This window comes from Solea solea, chromosome 11, assembly GCF_958295425.1.
Source record: "Solea solea chromosome 11, fSolSol10.1, whole genome shotgun sequence".
Taxonomy (NCBI): domain Eukaryota; kingdom Metazoa; phylum Chordata; class Actinopteri; order Pleuronectiformes; family Soleidae; genus Solea; species Solea solea.
Genome location: NC_081144.1, coordinates 15,016,539 through 15,035,106, shown reverse-complemented (window position 1 = coordinate 15,035,106; position 18,568 = coordinate 15,016,539). Strand labels below are relative to the sequence as shown.

General features: G+C 41.0%; 1 protein-coding gene across 3 annotated transcripts in view; it reads right to left on the bottom strand.

Annotated features, from left to right (window-relative positions):
- Positions 1–449: 449 nt before the first annotated feature.
- LOC131469027 (TOX high mobility group box family member 2-like) overlaps positions 450–18,568 on the bottom strand; it is a 70,903-nt gene continuing 52,784 nt past the window's right edge. For all 3 annotated transcript variants that reach the window (XM_058643847.1, XM_058643848.1, XM_058643849.1), the window contains 5 exons: positions 8,035–8,268; positions 5,633–5,713; positions 3,901–4,299; positions 3,038–3,177; positions 450–2,155 (listed from right to left, as the gene is read on the bottom strand). In XM_058643847.1, coding sequence (XP_058499830.1) covers positions 2,113–2,155; positions 3,038–3,177; positions 3,901–4,299; positions 5,633–5,713; positions 8,035–8,268 — 897 coding nt within the window. In that variant the 3' untranslated portion in view covers positions 450–2,112. The remainder of the gene's footprint in view (positions 2,156–3,037; positions 3,178–3,900; positions 4,300–5,632; positions 5,714–8,034; positions 8,269–18,568) is intronic.

The following is an 18,568-nucleotide window of genomic DNA, read 5'->3' as shown; positions in this document are numbered from 1 at the left end:
TCAGAGAGAAAGATAGAGAGGAGGGGGAGGGATAGAGTCCATTTCTATTCCTCCATGAATCCAACGGTTAAATTATAAGTAAAATGCTTTTTTTTCTCCCCAGGTAATTCACTGAAACACTGTGCACATCAAGTGCATCAAATGAGTTTATCATCACCTTAACCAAATAAAGATGTGGAAAAATGTACTTGATTTACTGTATTGACAATGTCAAGATTAAAAAAATAAATAAAGTTCATTAAGTGATGGTGGCAACACTAGTGAGCTTCAACACATTAACTTGTGCAACATCAGAGATCATTTTCCTTATTAGCCTCAGTCACATGACGAGTTGTGTTCATAGGCTCAGGTACAACTCATCAAACGACTAACGACTGTGACGACGAGACCCGCTAATGTGAATCCACGACAAGACGAGCCAAATAAGTCGAGACGTGCATGTCCACTGCTTCACCTTAAACATTTTATTACAGACGAAAGAAAAAACAAAAGGATATTTGTGACACAAAATGAAACTAATGCCGGCACACTGTTACTGCACCAACAGCAATTTCTGAAAAAATATTATTCTAATAATCATGATGTTTTAGCAATAATAATAATAATAATAATAATAATAATAATAATAATAATGCACCCTGATGAAATTAAGCCAAAATGTTACTTCATATTATTCATAAATAGCTGTAAAAACCTGCAACCAAATTAAATAGAATGACCATATTGTAAAATATGCAGTATGATATTCAACAAAAACAAAAAAGGGGGTTCTTTTACTATCGGCTTTACAAATTAAAGAAGTACATTTGGCAGGTTTATACACAAAAAGAAAATTATAATATCTACCCCATGACCATTCCTCCAAAAACGCAAATCCTGCTACAGTGAAAATCAAAATATTTTTTTACGATTTTTTTTCTTCACAAAAAATGATAAAGATGAGTTCAACACAATTCTAAAACATCTAATAAAACTAGTCAAAAACTTTAAAACCCACTGTTATGTTTTTTTTTCTTTAGTAACATTTCACATTTAGCAACTTTTTTTTTTAATTCACTTTTACAAGTGGTGCCAGGACTAAAGGATGGTGGGTGGGGTTACAGATGGAGGGGGTGGTCCTTACTGACAGAGAGGAGGAGGAGCTAAAAGGAGAGAGGTTTCAACCTTGGACCTCTACAGTTTTGTAATGTCCTGAGGCCGTGTGAAGAGAGTGACACTCTCTATCAGAGCTCCGTCACTTGTGGAGGAAATGGAGCGTTTCTCAGTCTTCGCACATCGCCCCTCGTTTGGAGAGCAACAAGACCAATGAACACAGTTTCAACACAAGTTTTAGTGTGTGTGTGTGTGTGTATTTCCTCACTGAATCCGCCTGCACGAGAAATCACATAACCAAACATAAAGAGGATGTTGGAATAAGAAATAATAAAGCAAGGGACTGCAGCTAAATACACACATAAGGGGGATCCGTTTTGGTGATATTTACAATCACTCTGTGACAAATAAAGGACATGAGGGACTCCTTTACTTGAGCACGGATGATTTACAAATGTTTGTGACTATCTTTAATAAAGTGTTGCTTTGCTTTTATTCAGTCGGGGTGTTTGAGTCTGTCGTGAAGTGTATCCACCCCCCGGTGAGGTGACTATATCCTAGTTTCCTGCATTAGCTTTTCTACCCAAGACCCCTACGCTTAGAGCATTTCATTTCCCCACTAAGGGCAGTCCATGGCAAACACAGAGTAATGGAGTGAAGAGGAAAGAAAGCATCTTTTAAAAAAAAAAAAAAAAATTCAAAATGAGATGAGAAGACTCTTTCTTTTTTTTTTTTTTGGTCTTCATTTCCAGTATGTTGGCATGAGCTTAAAGCTCAGTGCCTCGCAAAAAAAAGTTCACTGATAAGGAGGGAGAAAGAAAAAAAAAAAAGCAAGAGAAGTGCCTCAGGCTTCTGGCTGATCTAAGTGCTTGGCAAATTGGTGAAGTTACTGTTGCAGTCTTTGGGATTTTCAAAATCCGTCAGAGAAACAAGAAAAATGGTGTAGAAGCAGATACATCGATGACATTGTTGTTATGTTGATAAGCTCCCTGGAGTCAGACATTTGGAGGTCTTTCAACTTCAAGTGAGGTAGAGAGGCTTGTCCCGGGCTCCCATGCCACTGCTGAGGAAGAAACAACTTCATGTTAATGCTCTGTGTATGTGTATATATATATATATATATATATATATGGTGACATGTGAATACATGTGTTTATTTCTGTTTATCCTCTGTTTCACCAGGAGATCGTGACACATTGTTGAATGAAGGAGGGCCTGGCAACATAAACATTTCTGGAAGCAAAATAATTTGTAGATCACTTGCACATTCACATTCCCATACATATGTAAAGGGACTGACTCACTGGAAACACATTCAGTGTCCTCCAACACCCCAAACTACAATGATGTGACTCGATTTAGGGAAAGAGCTCGGTAGACTTCACAGAGTGTCAAACACGATTTGACACAGGCCTGGTCCTATTTGACGTACAGATGAATCCACTCTAAATAAAACAGATAGTGACTTTCAGAGCCGCTGCCTCTCGGAATAGCAAAGCCAAGTTCCCGGCGTGAGACAGAAAACAACATTCCTCGTGTACCTGCTTGAGCGGCTTGATTCAATAAGGCCAACGTGTGCCAAGTGAAACACCGAGAAACTTAATTGGATGTCACACTTTATCCAAGCTCAGTAATAGCATTGTTTTACTGCTGCATTGCTCATTTCAATTTCAAGGAGATGCATTGCTTTAGCAGGGAAATCACACTTTATGATTAATAATGTCTGAGTGTCTGAGTGTGAAAGTGAAGTGGTTCAGGCCAACTCATGTAGAAAATAAGTAAGTGTCAGACAACTACTCTCTATTCCCGACAATGAGATGGCATTTAGTTTTCACCACCTCTTTGTGGGTAATCTTATCTTCTCTTCTTCTTCTTCCTCAGCCATCATGCCGTCATGCCACAAATCACACCCACTGCCATATAGAGAGGGATGTGAAGGACTCACCCGCAGTGGTTGGGTCCACAGTCCCTGTTGCAGTACTCGCTGTCCCAGTCTGGGTTCTGGCCGTGCACTGGGTTCGGAGCCCCTGGAGACTGTGAGCCCCCAACGCTGTTCTGATAATCAGCCTGAATGTGGGAGAATCCCTGCGGACCAGAGAGGAAGCAACGACAGAGAAGTAGTAGTTATTTTGTCTGTTTGCCATGACCGGGCTTCACAATTTATACTGTACGAGGCCAAATGTTGGTGGTCTTTTTTCAGTTGCTGCTGAGAGTGGGAAATGGCGGTGGCGCTTTTTTTCCTCACTCCATTTACTGTTAATAGTTTGGTTAAAAAAAGATCTCCATGTAACACTTCTTGCACTGATATGACACCCCCTGTTGGAATGGAGACACTAAAGACTCAGGGGCAGGAAATATCTGGTTTACCATAAAAAAAGAAGAAAGAAAGAAAACAGTAAAGACAGTATTCGGACTGGTTATATTATATTACTAATATATAAAGAGAGTGAGTTGAAAATCCTCTTATTTAGAAAAGAATAGTGGAGAAAATAGAAAATGAAAAAAAAGCATTCAGACGACACAAGGTTTTATGAAATTATAAATGTGATTAATACAGATAAGAGACAAGGTAATTGAAGATAATTAGTCCCATAATAGGCACCTTTGCACAGCAGCCATTTTGACAAGCAGGAAACACACAGATGTTAGTGATTACACTCACGGCAGCTCATTCAGTTCATGTAAGTCTGGACAGTGAACCGTCATGAGTTCGATTATTTACATGTGTGACTGTGACCTGTCAAAATGACTGCCCGCACAGGTGATACTGTGTGAGCTCCATCAGATCCATGTGCTGCTTAGACCGACCTGTTGGCTGAGAGGAGGGGAGTGCAGAGGTGCCTGGAGCCCCATTTGGTGTGAGATGATTGGCTGCGACTGCTGCATGTGGATTGGCTGGTTGAGCAGGGAGCTCTGGTGCAGGGAGAGCTGGGCATGGGGGTGCAGTGGTGGGCTAATCTGGAAGGGAGCAGGGGGAGAGGCACTCATGCTGGGTGGCAGCATCTGGGATTGGCTGAGGGTCTGGGCCAAGGTGTGACGGGGCGGTCCAGCGAAGCTCTGGAGGTCTGACAGGGGGAAGGAGCCCGGTGGGCCCAGGTAGGGCGAGGAGGGCTGGGGGGGCACGCTGTACAGGGGCTGCTTGGGGGGAAGCAGATGAGAGGGCTGGCTAGTCTGCTGGGCACTTTTTGGTTCAGGGTCATTGTATGTCTGTGAATCCAAAAAAAACACATCATTTTAATTAGACAATACGTTCTCAATCGGGATGACTAAACCCTCAAAACATCACAAGTCATTATTATTATTTATCAAGTTTTGATCGCAACTCTTCTGCTCTCTCATTTTGTAATAGCAGAATCTTTTAAACAATACTATAACCCTTTGTCATGTGTCTTAATGGTAATGTCTGTTCTGCGTCACACAAACTTTTTTAAGGGTTACATAAGACTTTTTTAAGAGTTTTAATAGGAAAACTGTCACTCAAATGCTCCAACAGCCCAAAACTCATGAACCAATATCTATACCATTTAAAGCTATTTGTCCAGACAGTTTTCAATACTCCTTTTGCATCACTCGACACAGACAGGGTTGAGGCCGAAAGGTCCGACATCAAAATTCACTTTCGTATATCTGGGTGGTATGAAACTGAGCAGGTGCAGCAGCCCAAAAAATACAACGCCACCCCCAACTCCACCCTGCCCCACCCTCTGCAGGCTTCTATGATGAGCTGTCAGATTGTTCATCTCCAGCCATCAGTGTTGATTAGAAGGTAATGGAGCCCATTTGTATGAATGGAGCAGGGGCTGAGGTAATGATCAATAGACACCTTGACAGATAGATGAGAAAAAGACACACACACACACACACACACACACACAGAAACGTATGCAGGACCTTGGGCAGAGAAATGAGGCTGTTTGCCTGCAGAACAAATGGAATGACAAAAGGAATCTTCCCCACACTACATTGTGTGTTGTTAATATAAGACGGCACTAAACAATGCAATCCACGGCCCGCCTCATTCTGGCCTTTCTGTTTTCTCCGTGCTGCTGCGCTGGTGTGTACAAGACAACATCATTCACTGGACCAAAAGTATGTCATAGATCTGAATTAGCAGGAAGGTGTCAGGCGTGGAAACAGCAGCAACGCCAGTGATTGGTTGAGTTGATCTGAATATACTTCCTGTTGAAGATGATGGGTATGGAGGAAAGCGATGATCTATTACGTTACGCATGTGTCTGCTGGCACAGGACAAGCCTCTTGAAAAAGCACTCTCTTTCTATGCTCCCTCTCTCATAGATGTTACGGCCGTATGCTTGTATGTTCTGATTGGCTGACCCCTCCCCCAACCCTCTATCACCATACCAACTACAATCCCCAACCCCCAACATCTGCACCTTATGGAAATGAGGTGTTATTGTTCAAAATATGGCTGCCACCACAGCCACCTTGTCCTAAGGAAGCCCCGCCCAGCCCATTAGCAGGGATTTTCCATCCAGTCCCTCATCAGTCTTAGCTAAAGCCTGTGTGTCATAAGTGTTACCTTGGAAACCAGACTGGCTCGGTACGTGGCCAAGGCTTTCAGGTACTCTTTCTTAGCTGCCTCGGTTTTCCTCTTGTACGCCTGTGAAGGAAAAAAAAGGAAAATCAAAACAAGAGGCTTCGGGTGAGAGGAGAGGTTGACATGCTCATAAATGTGCAGACACACATCTCTCAGCACACATGCATGCACCCTTTTTCTTTTTAATCTCACACTAAAACATTTTCTTAAACACATCCAGCACACACACACACACACAGGTCCTTAATGTTACCCTTTCCATCAGAGTCAATGGTACAGAACACCTCTATTTCCTCATCACGGCTCTAATACTCTCTCATCTCAGTGTGTCTCCCTCTATTGTAGCAACACATCATTTCCATTCCAATCCACCTAGAGAAATGAACTGGAACTCCAAACCCCCCCCCCACCCCCAACCCCCCCAGCACCACAGTAACACTCCTATCAGCATACTGACATTAGTGACACACCACAATGGTTGTTGTCATTTGGCACATTAAGATGCGCTTCCTGCCAATGAGTTTTGTTTGAAACTGCCTTCCATATTTTTACAGTGATGTACGAACTTCTGTTGTCAAACGGCTACAGTAACTGCTGCTGCCGCCGCCGTGTCTGAATGAACTCATTGCATCTGCATAATGAATGTGGGTTTATGAGTGCATGTAGACATCTGCATTTTTTGGGTTTGCAAGCAGGTATAATTTAGTCTGTGAGGCATATACAGTATATACATATATACATATATATATGTATATATACAACTTTGAGTGTGTCCATAAAGGGTGTGTGTATTGGCTATGAGAGCTACAAACAAAATCCTATGCAAAACAGAAAGGAAAGAAGTGTCTTTGTTTGCAGGAAGAACTAGTATATATATTTTTACTTTTTACTTTTGTAAAAGAGGCCAAACTTTTAAAGTGTTTAACCCTTTAACAACGAGCGTACTGCAGACGCCTGCGTCTTTATCACCAGAGAGGAGAGAGTTGGAAAAACGCCTGTGCATAGTTCCCATTTTGTTGGCCTGTTTTTGGACATTCTGACAAAGACTCAAACACATACTATTTGTTTTATACTGGTCAAATTTCAAACTTAACACACAAAATCTGGCGTTCATGTACAACTACGGTGTTTTTTTCGTAAATAAACCTTTTTGTTTTTCTTCAATTGTTAATACACCATTTTAACATGCAGTAAATTGTAAATAACTGCCGGGAAAATTGACATTTTGAGGCTTAGGTGTAAAAGGGTTAATGTCCGATGCAATAGGCATAAATGAAATGAGTGTGAAAGTGTGACTCTTTTTGATATGTGTTGTTATGGACATGTTTCAGGAAAGAAACCATGGTCATCATTAATATCTCCTCACGATTGCTGTTGAGCTGGAGATGACAGGAGATGACAACAAAAAAAACAATAGACTGCTTCTCTTGTATAGCTGCGATGTCCTTCAGCTAAATCCAAGGACAAGATGATTGTGTTTTTGTGTGTGTGTGTGTGTGTATTGGGGTCCACTAATTCTGTATTCTGGGCATGATCAAAATAGCAGGTGAGAGATATAAATAAAGAGAGTGGAAATGAGAACTTCACACATCCCATGCTTGTCACACGGCCAATGTAGATTCCCGGCGAGGAGACGTCAGCTGTGGAGGCTGCAGATATACACGAAGTGTGGACTGTACATAAAGCTGCGGCAGTCTTGTTAAGACAAAGTCATTTATTTTGTGTTTCTTGCTACGTTTTTTTTTTGGAAAACACTCAATTCGATTCCATAGACGCTAAGAATAACTCAGAAGATGCCTCCGTTCTGTGACAGTGAACAGGAAATAAGTAGAGGAATGTACATCAGTGTGTCTTCATATCTGAGAATGTATTTATCCACAAATTAGTCCTTGACTCCTTAAATATCTCCCAGTGTGTTAATATTTACCATATTGACTGGTTCTTGCCTGTAACGTGTCCAACTTTGTTTTTCTCAGACTGTTTTCCAGCTGTTGTTGCACAGCACACCCCCCTCTACCCCTTCCCTCCTTCATTTTGCTAGCATTAAATTTAGAAAGAAAATCATTTTAATGAGAGACAGGGGACTCGGGATAAACGGGTGGATTATCTTTAGAAAGAGAAGAACTGGCTCATTAAGGTGAGCAGTATCTCTAAACAATGTTCTGGTAATTACACAGCACATAATGCCAATGAAATGCCATTTGCCTGCTGCAGCACACGTGCCATCTACTGGAGGTGCTGAGATGTGACTGTGCTTTCCTTTATGTCATAAACAATGCCGGTTCAACCATAGAAAATACAAAAGCATTCGCACAGTATACTGTTTATTCACAGTATTTGTGAAGTTTAGTTCCAGATAACTTCCAGATTTGCACATTCCGTACCTGCTTCTGCTCCTCCCCTAAGCTGTCCCACATGGAGGCCACAATCTTGGAGACGTCCCCGAAGGTGGCATTGGGGTTTTGGCCCTTGATGGCTGCCTGGGTGTCTCTGAAGAAGAGCGCGTAGGCCGACACAGGTTTCTGTGGCTCGTTGGGGTCCTTCTTCTTCTTCTTCTTTTGAGGTTTGGGTTTGGGCTTCATCATCTCTGCTGAGGATCGCTTTTCACTGCTGTGTATCTGGAGACAGCGAGAGGGATGGAGAGGCGAGTCAAGACGACTGACATACTCTAGGTTTTTTTTGCATATGGTTTTCTTATATGCACATAAAAACTATTAACTATTGCGTTCAATGCTGTGCATGTGACACTCAACATCAATACACATGGGCAAATAGAACATTTAAAGAACGGTGGACAGAGGGCGAGAGCAGGAGAGTTCTGTGAAGAGCAGCCGCGGCTTGTTCTAAGAAGAGAAAACAGATCAATTTACAGACATGGGAGAAAGAAGACTAACAGGACGTCAGTGGTTCAGGAGGAGCTGGCCAAACACGGTCTAAGGGTAGAGAGAGTGAGAGTCCTAGGCTCATTAAAATCTCCCCCCATAACAGTTTCACTTGGTTTCACATTGGTACTATTTTTTTTAATGATTTTCTTTCGATTCTTATTTATTCTCTTTCAAGTAGATCACAAAGAATTCAAATCTACTTTCGGAGTAAATCAAAAAAAAAAAGGAAAAAGAAAAAGGGGGGATTGAATCTATATTTTTCATAGGATGCACTCAGCCAGTTTGTCAACAAACAGCACACACTGCAGCCTCGCTGCATTTGCAGCAGGCGAAAACTGCTCACATCTGTGCAATGTGCTTGATCCAATACACATGAATACATTTTCATTTTCTGTGCAGAGCTTTGACGGGGAGTCAAATCCAGGTCACCTGATCCTGGTTGTGATTCTATATGGAAATTGCCTTCTTTGCTGAGGAGAGAACACATCAAGCACAGGAGAAAGAGGGAGTGAGGGAGGGAGGGAGGGAGAGAGGGAGAGAGAGAGAGAGAGAGAGAAGGAGAAAGGTGCAGCTGAGGGCAAATGGTGAGGAAGAAGTGATGGCTTGATGTTGCCATTAGTATCAGTGGAACATCAGTTAACCTGATTACTTGGATGCTATAAAAAAATCCAATTTCCATCCATATAATAGAGGAGATAATGGTATACTGAATATACGGTGATATACGCTGGTATTATGTGAAATGAAAGTATTTGTATTTATGTGCCCTATTTACGGTTGACGGGTTACAGCGAGTTACCTAAATGTTGTTACAGGCTTTGAGTAAAGTGAAAGTGAACTCCTATTTCATCAGGTTGTATTAAAGAAAATTTAAAGAGCTTCAACTGTTCCCTTTCATAATCCACTGATGCGAGGGTTTCGGTGTTAAAACTCAGCAGGGGGGAGAACAAACCATGAGAATGATTTTGTCCCTGCGTGAGTATCCAAAAGAAAAAAAGAGAAAGAAAAAGCAACTCGAGGACATTTAAAGACGTTCCCATCCATCTAATGCATACTTATCACAGGATTAAGCAACAGACATGTTTTCCTCTTTAACTGTCAATTGGAAAACAGGAAATGACTGCCTTTGAAAATTGCATTGTTTTCAGCAAAGCATTTGCGAGACAACACACTGCATTCCACACAGCATGAAATTAACTAATCAAAATTCAAGGTCCAGGAGCACATTTGGCAGCTCAGGAAAAACTTCAAAATGGCTTTTGTTCTGTGTTAAAAAAGAAAGAAAGAAAGAAAAAAAGGAATGGATGTTCCCACTCACGCTGATGTGAAAGTATTGGTTGTCTATTTCACAGCTTACAGGTAATATTCATTATTTTTTTTTGTGCAAGTACGCCTGGTTTCATTAAAAAATAATCACCCTCACTTTTAGGCAATGAGGCAGAAGACAGACATTTGAAACGACATCTGTTCCGCCCAAGCCTTTGAAGTGAAAATAGAATAAACCGAAGGTAAAGCTAATGGAATGACAAATAGAGAAAAAAAAAAAAGGGGGCTTAATACTCTCAAAGAAAACTCTCATGTATTCATACAGAAGAAAGGGGAAAGTGTAATGACACACAACAGCTCACACCAGCATGGAAACAACCAGGAGAACAACTATTTTCCTTTTTTTTAACGTTCCATTCTCATGGTAGGAGTTATACAATATCAAAGATGGTTGAACAAGTTTCATTAAAAGAAAACCTTGTCATCGTATTTCTATTTTCTTCTTTGAATTCCCTTTCACTCGAGCTCATTTCCTGTTTCAACCTGTTTCATCTCATTTTGACACTGTGCCTTTTTTCTCACCCAGTTAAATCTTGCACAGCATCATTTTAGCACGACAGTGTTTAACTTGTTTAATTTAACTTATTAAACACTCACTTATCTATTTTTGGGCAAAAGACGACCAAAAAAAAAAAAGTGTGAGTGTGAAATGTGGAAAGTGTGGCTGTCGCACTCATATCGCAAACATCTCTTGAGAGAAAACCACACTGCTTTGTTGATTTAAGGTTTTGGGCATAGTGGGCACAATCCAAATCTAAGCCTGTGTAATGTTTTGTCACAATTATAACTCATTTTTATACAGCTTACATGTAGTGTTTTAAAATAACTAGTTAAAGTCAAATTATGTTTTAGAGTGGCCTGATTTGACTTGCACCTTTTTTATTCGGTACTGGAATATTTGTGTTTGTTTACTTAACCTCAATTAAGCTCAAGTCTGACATGGGATGTTATAAATTATGTGCATGACATTATACCATTACTGGAATCAGTGATTCTTTTTCATTTCTTCTCCTTCCCCCTTAATAACAAATATATTGCAATTTGTGTGATTACTTATTTACTGGCTTGGTGATGATGATGAAAACCCACATCGTATCCATGTTCATTTCCCCTGGTTTTAATGTGCACATGCACAGAACAGAGATGATTAAGGCAGCTGTTGTAAGTTGAGACTGACGCCGTCGATTCATAACGGCACACGTTGTGGTTGCACTCGAGAATTCTGGCCTATTTTTCTGCTACTGTCGGTGAGGAGTTTTGTATTCAGTCCTGTTGCATGAGGGATTTTCTCCTGGTCTGACTGTTAATTCAAAATGGCAAAGCTTTAAAGTAGATGTATGATGATAGGATTGGAGTCTGGTGTTTACTGCTTATGTTGCTCTTGCTATTAAACTGGCACTTTTCAAACAATTTGAAATGCAATCCGTCCTTTATTATCCTGAAAGGAGAACAGGGTCCGTTGCCTAATTAATATTCACTACTAACGCACGGTGTGTTATATGATGAGGGAGATACTGTGTCACAACAGTAATATAAACTGAGGTCTGCTTTAGGTCACTAGCTTCGCTGCACGGGTAACCAAACAAAAGTTTCAGAAATTCAGAATCAAACTTAACGACAATGATTTTAATTTCACAAAAAAAATCAGTTCCTAAATGCTGTCTCTGCACAGTTTTCATTAGTTGCTGCTTTTTATGATCAACCGGCTTAAGCCATATTGAGATCAGGATGTGAATTTGTTTACGATACTGTTTTTTTTCCCACACAAAAGAAGAAGACTCTGATGTTACAAAAAAAAAACCTTACTACACACACACACATGTCGCTGTTGATATGACCTTGCTCATCTCATCACATTTCTGTTCAGCACAGTCTAAATATAATTTTTTTTTTAGTTGCAGTTTTCTAGTTTACAAGCAAAAGAGTAAACGGTGGTGTCAGCCTTCGCTTGCTCATCTCATCAGCATTTCTGTTGTCGGAGAGTGAGAGGGGGGGAGTGAGAGAGTGAGGATGGTGGTGGTGGTGGTGGTGGTGGTGGTGGTGGTAAGGGGGGGCAGCAGCAGTAATTCTGAATGGACAGCTCTGCACTGGCAAGACAAGATTAGAATTGACAGTCTGATAACTGTGTCACTATCAAAACAGCGGAGAAAGAGAAAATAGAGTGGAGAGAGAGAGAGAGAGAGAGAGAGAGAGGAGTGTAGATAGTGAGATTCATAAGAGAGAGAGAGAGAGAGTTGATGTAAAGAGAACAGATAAAATGAGGAGTAGTGGAGTGATGTAGAGAGAAGAGGTTTGATAACCAAAAGACGGATTGGCTCAGACGCAGAGACCGACAGAGTTTTAGAGACATGAAAATTAGATAGTAAAACCAGGTAATGGTATGGCACCATATAAAAGTGTTCGACCATTCACATCCTCCTGAATATTATGCATCATTATCATCATCACCATAATCATCATCATCATCATCATCGTCGTCGTCGTATGCACTGAATAGGAGTGCAGAGAGAGTGCCGCATGGTGCATCGATTTCAAAAGGCCATAAAAACAAACAGAACGACTGAACTACTCTGAGATGAACACTTTCTCTTTGCAGAGATGGTCATAACAACAAAGCATTAAGCAGGTACTGAGCACAGTCCTGCGTCAAATCTGCATCGCGCCTACTCGCGCCAGTCTGTGTGCAGGTACATTGCTCCATGGATTTCAAAACAAACGGCAAACAGCGGTAAAATTGGAAGCACATAATGCGAGCACACACACACACACACACACACACACACACGTGCGCGTACTAGCTTTCAACGTATTACACAGTTTGTGTTAGTTTGTAAGCTTCAACAAAATCCTTATTTTTTTTTATACGTTGTCTGAACATGTGCCGATCTGAAGGACGGGATGAAGCAGCAGCACTGCACCGGCTGACTGTGATACAGAGGAGGCTCTTTAAAGCAGCAGCTCGAGAACATCAATCACAGGCTGGCAGTGAAATAATCAAATAAAATATTTAACTGGGATATTTTTTCTATAATGAGACCACATTTATATTGTTTTTCTCAGCACTGTTCTGCTTACACTTAGTCAATAGGCACGAGGAGAGGTTGTGACACATGGTGGAAGTGAACGTTTTTATTTTTATTTTGAGTCTTTTGTGTATATTTGCCCTTTAAAAATTCTAATAATGGTAAGAAGGTAAAATAAGCCTGGGTTTTTTACGGATACAAACGGGAAAGACATCTAACACTACGCCTGTTTGTGATGTTTGAACTCCAAAAGTATCTGATCGGTTACAGTTAAATGCATTTAATTTCCTCTTGAGTCGTTCACAACAGGGCAGTTTGTATGTTTGTACAGTTTGAAGTATCTTTTAAGAAACACACAAGTTATGATGTGCACGGTGGCTCTTCTTTCATATACATGTATTTGTTAGATGTTAACACAAATATCAATCAAATTGCTCCGTTTTAAAGAACCTGCGTTGCATCAGTACAAGTCACAACATAAATAAGAGTATTTATGCACCGTATATGTGGTGCCAGTGAAACAGATGAGCAGCACAAACCTCTCCTCGGCGGAAAGAAGCAGAGCTTAGTGTAGCTGTTACAGACGCTAAGCCTTTGTGGGTTTATAAATAGATAAATGGCCATGGTTGGAGTAGCAGCAGTGAAAATAATGTAATTTTAAGATGCCATATATAATTCTTCTGCATTTTTCACCACCAGCAGCCGTAAGGAAAATAAGAGAGTTCCTGAAGGTTGTGCGTGGTGGAACAAAAATATCAGAACACAATGTATTTGTGGCACACGTCTCTCACAAGTGGTTAGAAAAGTGGTTTTAAAACATACATTTTGCCGGTGAAATCAATCATCTATCCAGTTGTTAGTGGCAGCATGCAAAAATACACACTGTGCCGAAATGTAAACAAAGTTCTTCCAGACATCATTAAATATTTACGATGACGAGATCTCATGCTTTCTGCCTGAGAGTGTGATCAGATAACTTGACGTCTTGTTACAGTATTTGATTGGGGTCAGGATAATGTGGGCTTACAGTACATTAGGGTTTTTATATCATGCTTTTAGTCATTATTTACATATCACTTTCAGCTAGCTTTTCTGAGTGCACCTGTGCATCATGCTCTCGGGGGGTTGTTGCCTCACGAAACGTTGGCAGACAAGATGAGAAGGTAAACAACGGTGTTTGAGATCTAAATGATTCAACCTTCTCTACAGTAAGTCTGCTTGTCGGAACCATAAATGGAATCTGAAACACATCATGGTTGTTTAAATAGTTTCTTACATCCTGTTTGAATCCTGCACAATTTGTGATAGTCAACTTTGGCTAAAAGGCCCTCTAAATACTTCATATCTGTCAATTATCTTGCAATCACCTCTATGTTTGTCACGCTGTTGTATATCGCCATGATTTAAGCTCACAATGAAAGCTTGGCGGGTTGAAATATGTCTTAAAATATATACTGTGCTCTCCTCATCTGGAAGCCATTACAGCTCCATGTTAGACTGCCCATCTGTAAGCAATGAGCGAGACGGCATGTCAAAGCCGCCGCACAGATCTCTGAGTAGAACCAGGTCCTCGCCCAGAGAGCAGCACTCATCAAATAAAAACACTGCCCAGCCCAAACTAAAATGAACCGGAAGTGCCGAGTCATGGTCCTGATCAAAAAGACATGAAAGGACATCAGGGGGGACCTGATCTATAAGAGCCCATTATGGAATTTGTATCCACTCTGGTCCCATGCCATCACAAATATACAAGGTCTTAAGGGTGTGGAGTATTTTGTTAGTGTTTTCAGACATGCAGGGTTCCACTACTAAGATTGCAAAGTGGGTTTTTATTCTCAACCAATAATCCCAATGCCGATGTTTGACTCCAAACTGAAGCACACAGCCGTAGCTGAGCAGAGCTGCATGATTTAACTGAGTCTGGAAAATGACTGACAGCTCTGAGGAGCTCCTCCCTGCAAGCCCTTCCTAACAGCACTGTACCTACTTAATCAGCCTAAATTGCAAAGTCGAGGCCCTTCTATTTGGTAATGTGGTGAAAACAGTGGCGAGTGAGAGCTAATTAGATTAACGGTAGTTTAACGAGCTGTTGGAGGGGCCCCCGCAGATTGGATTTTAATAAATAGTGGCAAAAGCATCTGCTCTGCACTTCCTGGCTCTGCTGGCATCCTAATTGGCCCCAGTGGGTTGCTGTAGCTCAGCGCTGCACTGTGCAATTTAGAAGGGGGAAAAAAGGCAAAATGCTTATCTTCTGTCCAGGTAAGTCAGGGAAACCAAAGGGGGAAAAAAAAAATGTTATTACGATTTTATGACTTCATAGCCAAAGCTCTATCAACATTTATACAATGCTGATATCGCTTCCAAGACATTTATCACCACAAAACATCAACACATACCCACAAAGCAGGAAGAGAGGCTATCTCAGTGTCCAAATAACACCTCTGACATATTCATCTCGCCCCATTGTTTGTTTTCAGGATGAAATGTTCCCATGATGTGTTTTTTTTTTGCAAAGGCAACAGTGAAAAAAGAAAAAAACACAATTAATCAAACATGAATGAGCGATCATAGCGGGGTTACTTCCATAGCAACAGCCTAGGGGTACAACTTGAACGTTTTTAATGTAGCTGGTGCTGTCTCTTTGTAAACATCTGCACAGCAGGGAGGAAAGCCAATGAGAGAGCCTGGCAACAGTGGCATCACAGGGCAGCAACCTCTTGATATCAATCGAAGTTTCCATTATCTAGTGTTGAAAAGACTGAAAAGTGCTCGGACGTATTGTGTATGTGAGCATTTGGAGCCGATAAGCATTTGAAGTGTCCAGAAACATTGATGTGGTTTTCAGAGAGGCTTGAAACTGATCAGAACGATCAGCAAATGATCAGAGATCAGGAGAGAGTGATGTTTCAAGAAATTGTTCCGGACATTAGGCAACCGACTTTTGCTACTCGAAGACATGAAATGCATCAGAACCATTTATACAAACATTATTTCTTGATGTTCTTCCTCTTACACGAGGCAACGAAACACAAGCACAGTCTCTCCCATGCACAAGTCTTATGCAACCTGTAAGCAGCAGGCTATTTCAGCCTCCAGCTGTGACCAACAGCAGGTACTATGCGCGTACAGAAACAGTACAAACTGTTATTGTCAAGGGTCCGTTGTTGGTGGCCATAGCAGCTAGGGGGTATTGTATTCAAAGCGATATGCTTTGTTAGTGCACTGATGTGATGAAATTAATCCTCTTGAATTTTACGAGGAGGATTTTATGTGCTAAAGAGAAAAGAGAGCCTTGAGCAAATAGCTCAGTAAGTAACCTGACTGCAGTCTAAAAACGACAAGAGCGACATAAGTACACAGCAGACGGGTAATTCAGTAGACCACAACGCACTCGGCACGTAAAAGAGAAAACGACTGCATTTTCTTCTCAGTGGTCCACGTTCAAGTCAGAAAACCCCTCATTGTGACCTGCAGCGAGTTTACACTTAAACGACAAAATCCTGAGATTTCACAGACAAAAAAGCTCAGTCTTTAAATATATATATCACAGACATGAAAAAGTACTGCTGACTTCCCGTCTGTTTGCTGAAACAGCTCTTTGGTGACGGAGCAGAATGTGGAGCCTGGCAGCACCACCGCTGGCAGGAGCTGGTATCCGTCACCTTCTTACAAACACTCTCGTCCCAAACCTCAGTGGTTCCTTGGGCGAGAGTAATGGCTTCTTTGCGCTGGGCTGCGCAGTGCTATTGTAGAATCACAGAGCGGTTAATTGAAACAAATGACTCTAATAATGGGACATTATCCCCACAGGCTGGCTTTGTGGTGGGCCTAATTAGCGTTGCGGTGGCGGCGAAGAGGAAGAGTCACCACACTGATCCGTCAAAGGAGGCAGCAGAGGCCCCCTTTTAAGTGGGCAGTATGGGATTCTCCCGACTTGCAGCATGTGAAGGTGCCAGGGCTTTTTGCAAAACCAGCGTGGCACAATGTAAACATGTTTAGTCACCCCTCGTGTCTCTCTGAGGATAAATCCCACTCAGTTAGACACTCAGGGGTGGTTGTTTTCCTTTCCCTGCCCTTTAGCCCATTCACTGTAGACAGCTCAAAGAGTTTTAAGTGACTTTTTTGAATCACTTTTTTTACACTATAATATTATAATTACAGCTGGAAAGAAAGCAAATATTTGTCATTATTTGCACGATAAATACATTACTATAAAATTGCTGTAGCTTAATAATCCGTTGATTGACTAACTGTCTGAAGAACTAATTGATTCAGCGATAGTCATGATTATTGCAAACTCCTCGCGCTGTTGTCCTCTAGCATGTCGTGATGTTCCCCCTTTGAAGCGCCAGTGGCCCGAAACTAATGTGACAAAATGAGATATTGTTTTCCAGATGTATTTTGATCGCCACTGAAATCTGCTTTTGCCATTCCTAATCATTTACCCTTGTACATGATGATCCCGGAGAGTGCGCTGAAATTCAGTGTTCAAATCTCTGTGACCAAGCTGCTTTAAATATTCATTAGTCGTAACAGTTGCCTAAGGTTATTTGAATTAGTACCATGAATATTCATGAATATGCATTTGTTTTTAATGCTCAATCCATCAATAGTCCTCTTCATTACTTCGCTCTGAACCCTGTATAATCAGCTGCACAAAACAAAGCTTTATTTTTTTTGAAGTGCAGTTCGCTCTGGAAGCCCATTTGTTTCGGTTTAAACGAAACGGGAGTGCCCGACCAATTATCCTGCTGTCATTTCTCTTGACAACTACAAGACACATTGTTCGCCTTTCTAGTGCAGCGTAGCACTGAGGGGCATCTGTCTTTTTGTGAAATGAAAAGCCAAAACAGAAAACATTTCTACTGTAACAAAAAGTGATTTATCTGGGAATGTCACCGAGATGTCATATCTATCCCAGTGAAAGGCAGCGGAGCAAGCAGGTCATATTAGATATGTCTAAAACCTTCACTGAAAGAAAAAAAGATTGCTGTTTCAATTTAAAAAAAAACAAAAAAAAAACACAACAAGTAATCCAGCTGGACTGAACATGTGAAGTCAAATCAAACAGCAATTTTATGTGACTTTTTGATAAAGTTTATTTCAAGGCAGATTTAATTCAATTGCCGGCAGTGGATGGAGCCTAGAAAATGGAAGAGGTGATCCTCCACGTTCAGACAGACTCATATAATACACTGTACACTGTATAATAGATTATACAGTGCAGACTGTCTTTATATTCTTGATACATATAACAAACCTGCCTCATATCAAAGATATGTGTACAGCGTTTATAGACGTACTCTGACCTTTTTAATGGCTTGATTGGACCTCTATGTAATATTCCCTGTACCGCCAATAACCACAGCTGTCAATACAGTTTTTATGTCACTGCTTTAAAATAGTTACGGCCTTTTCCCCTCGCTGTCTATGTCCTAAATGCCAAGTGATGCAAAATAAATTTCCTTTCGCAGATTAAACAAAGTCAAATTAAGTCAAGCTCACATAACCTTGCAGCAATCACTGAGTCAGACAAAGACTGATCCTGGAAATAAAGGCACACACACACACACGTGTTAGCGCAGCATTCGTAGTGAGGACACTCATAGACATAATGCATTACTTAGCTCCTTATCCTACCATCTCCACTAAATGCCTAAACCTAACCCTTAACCTAGCCTAAA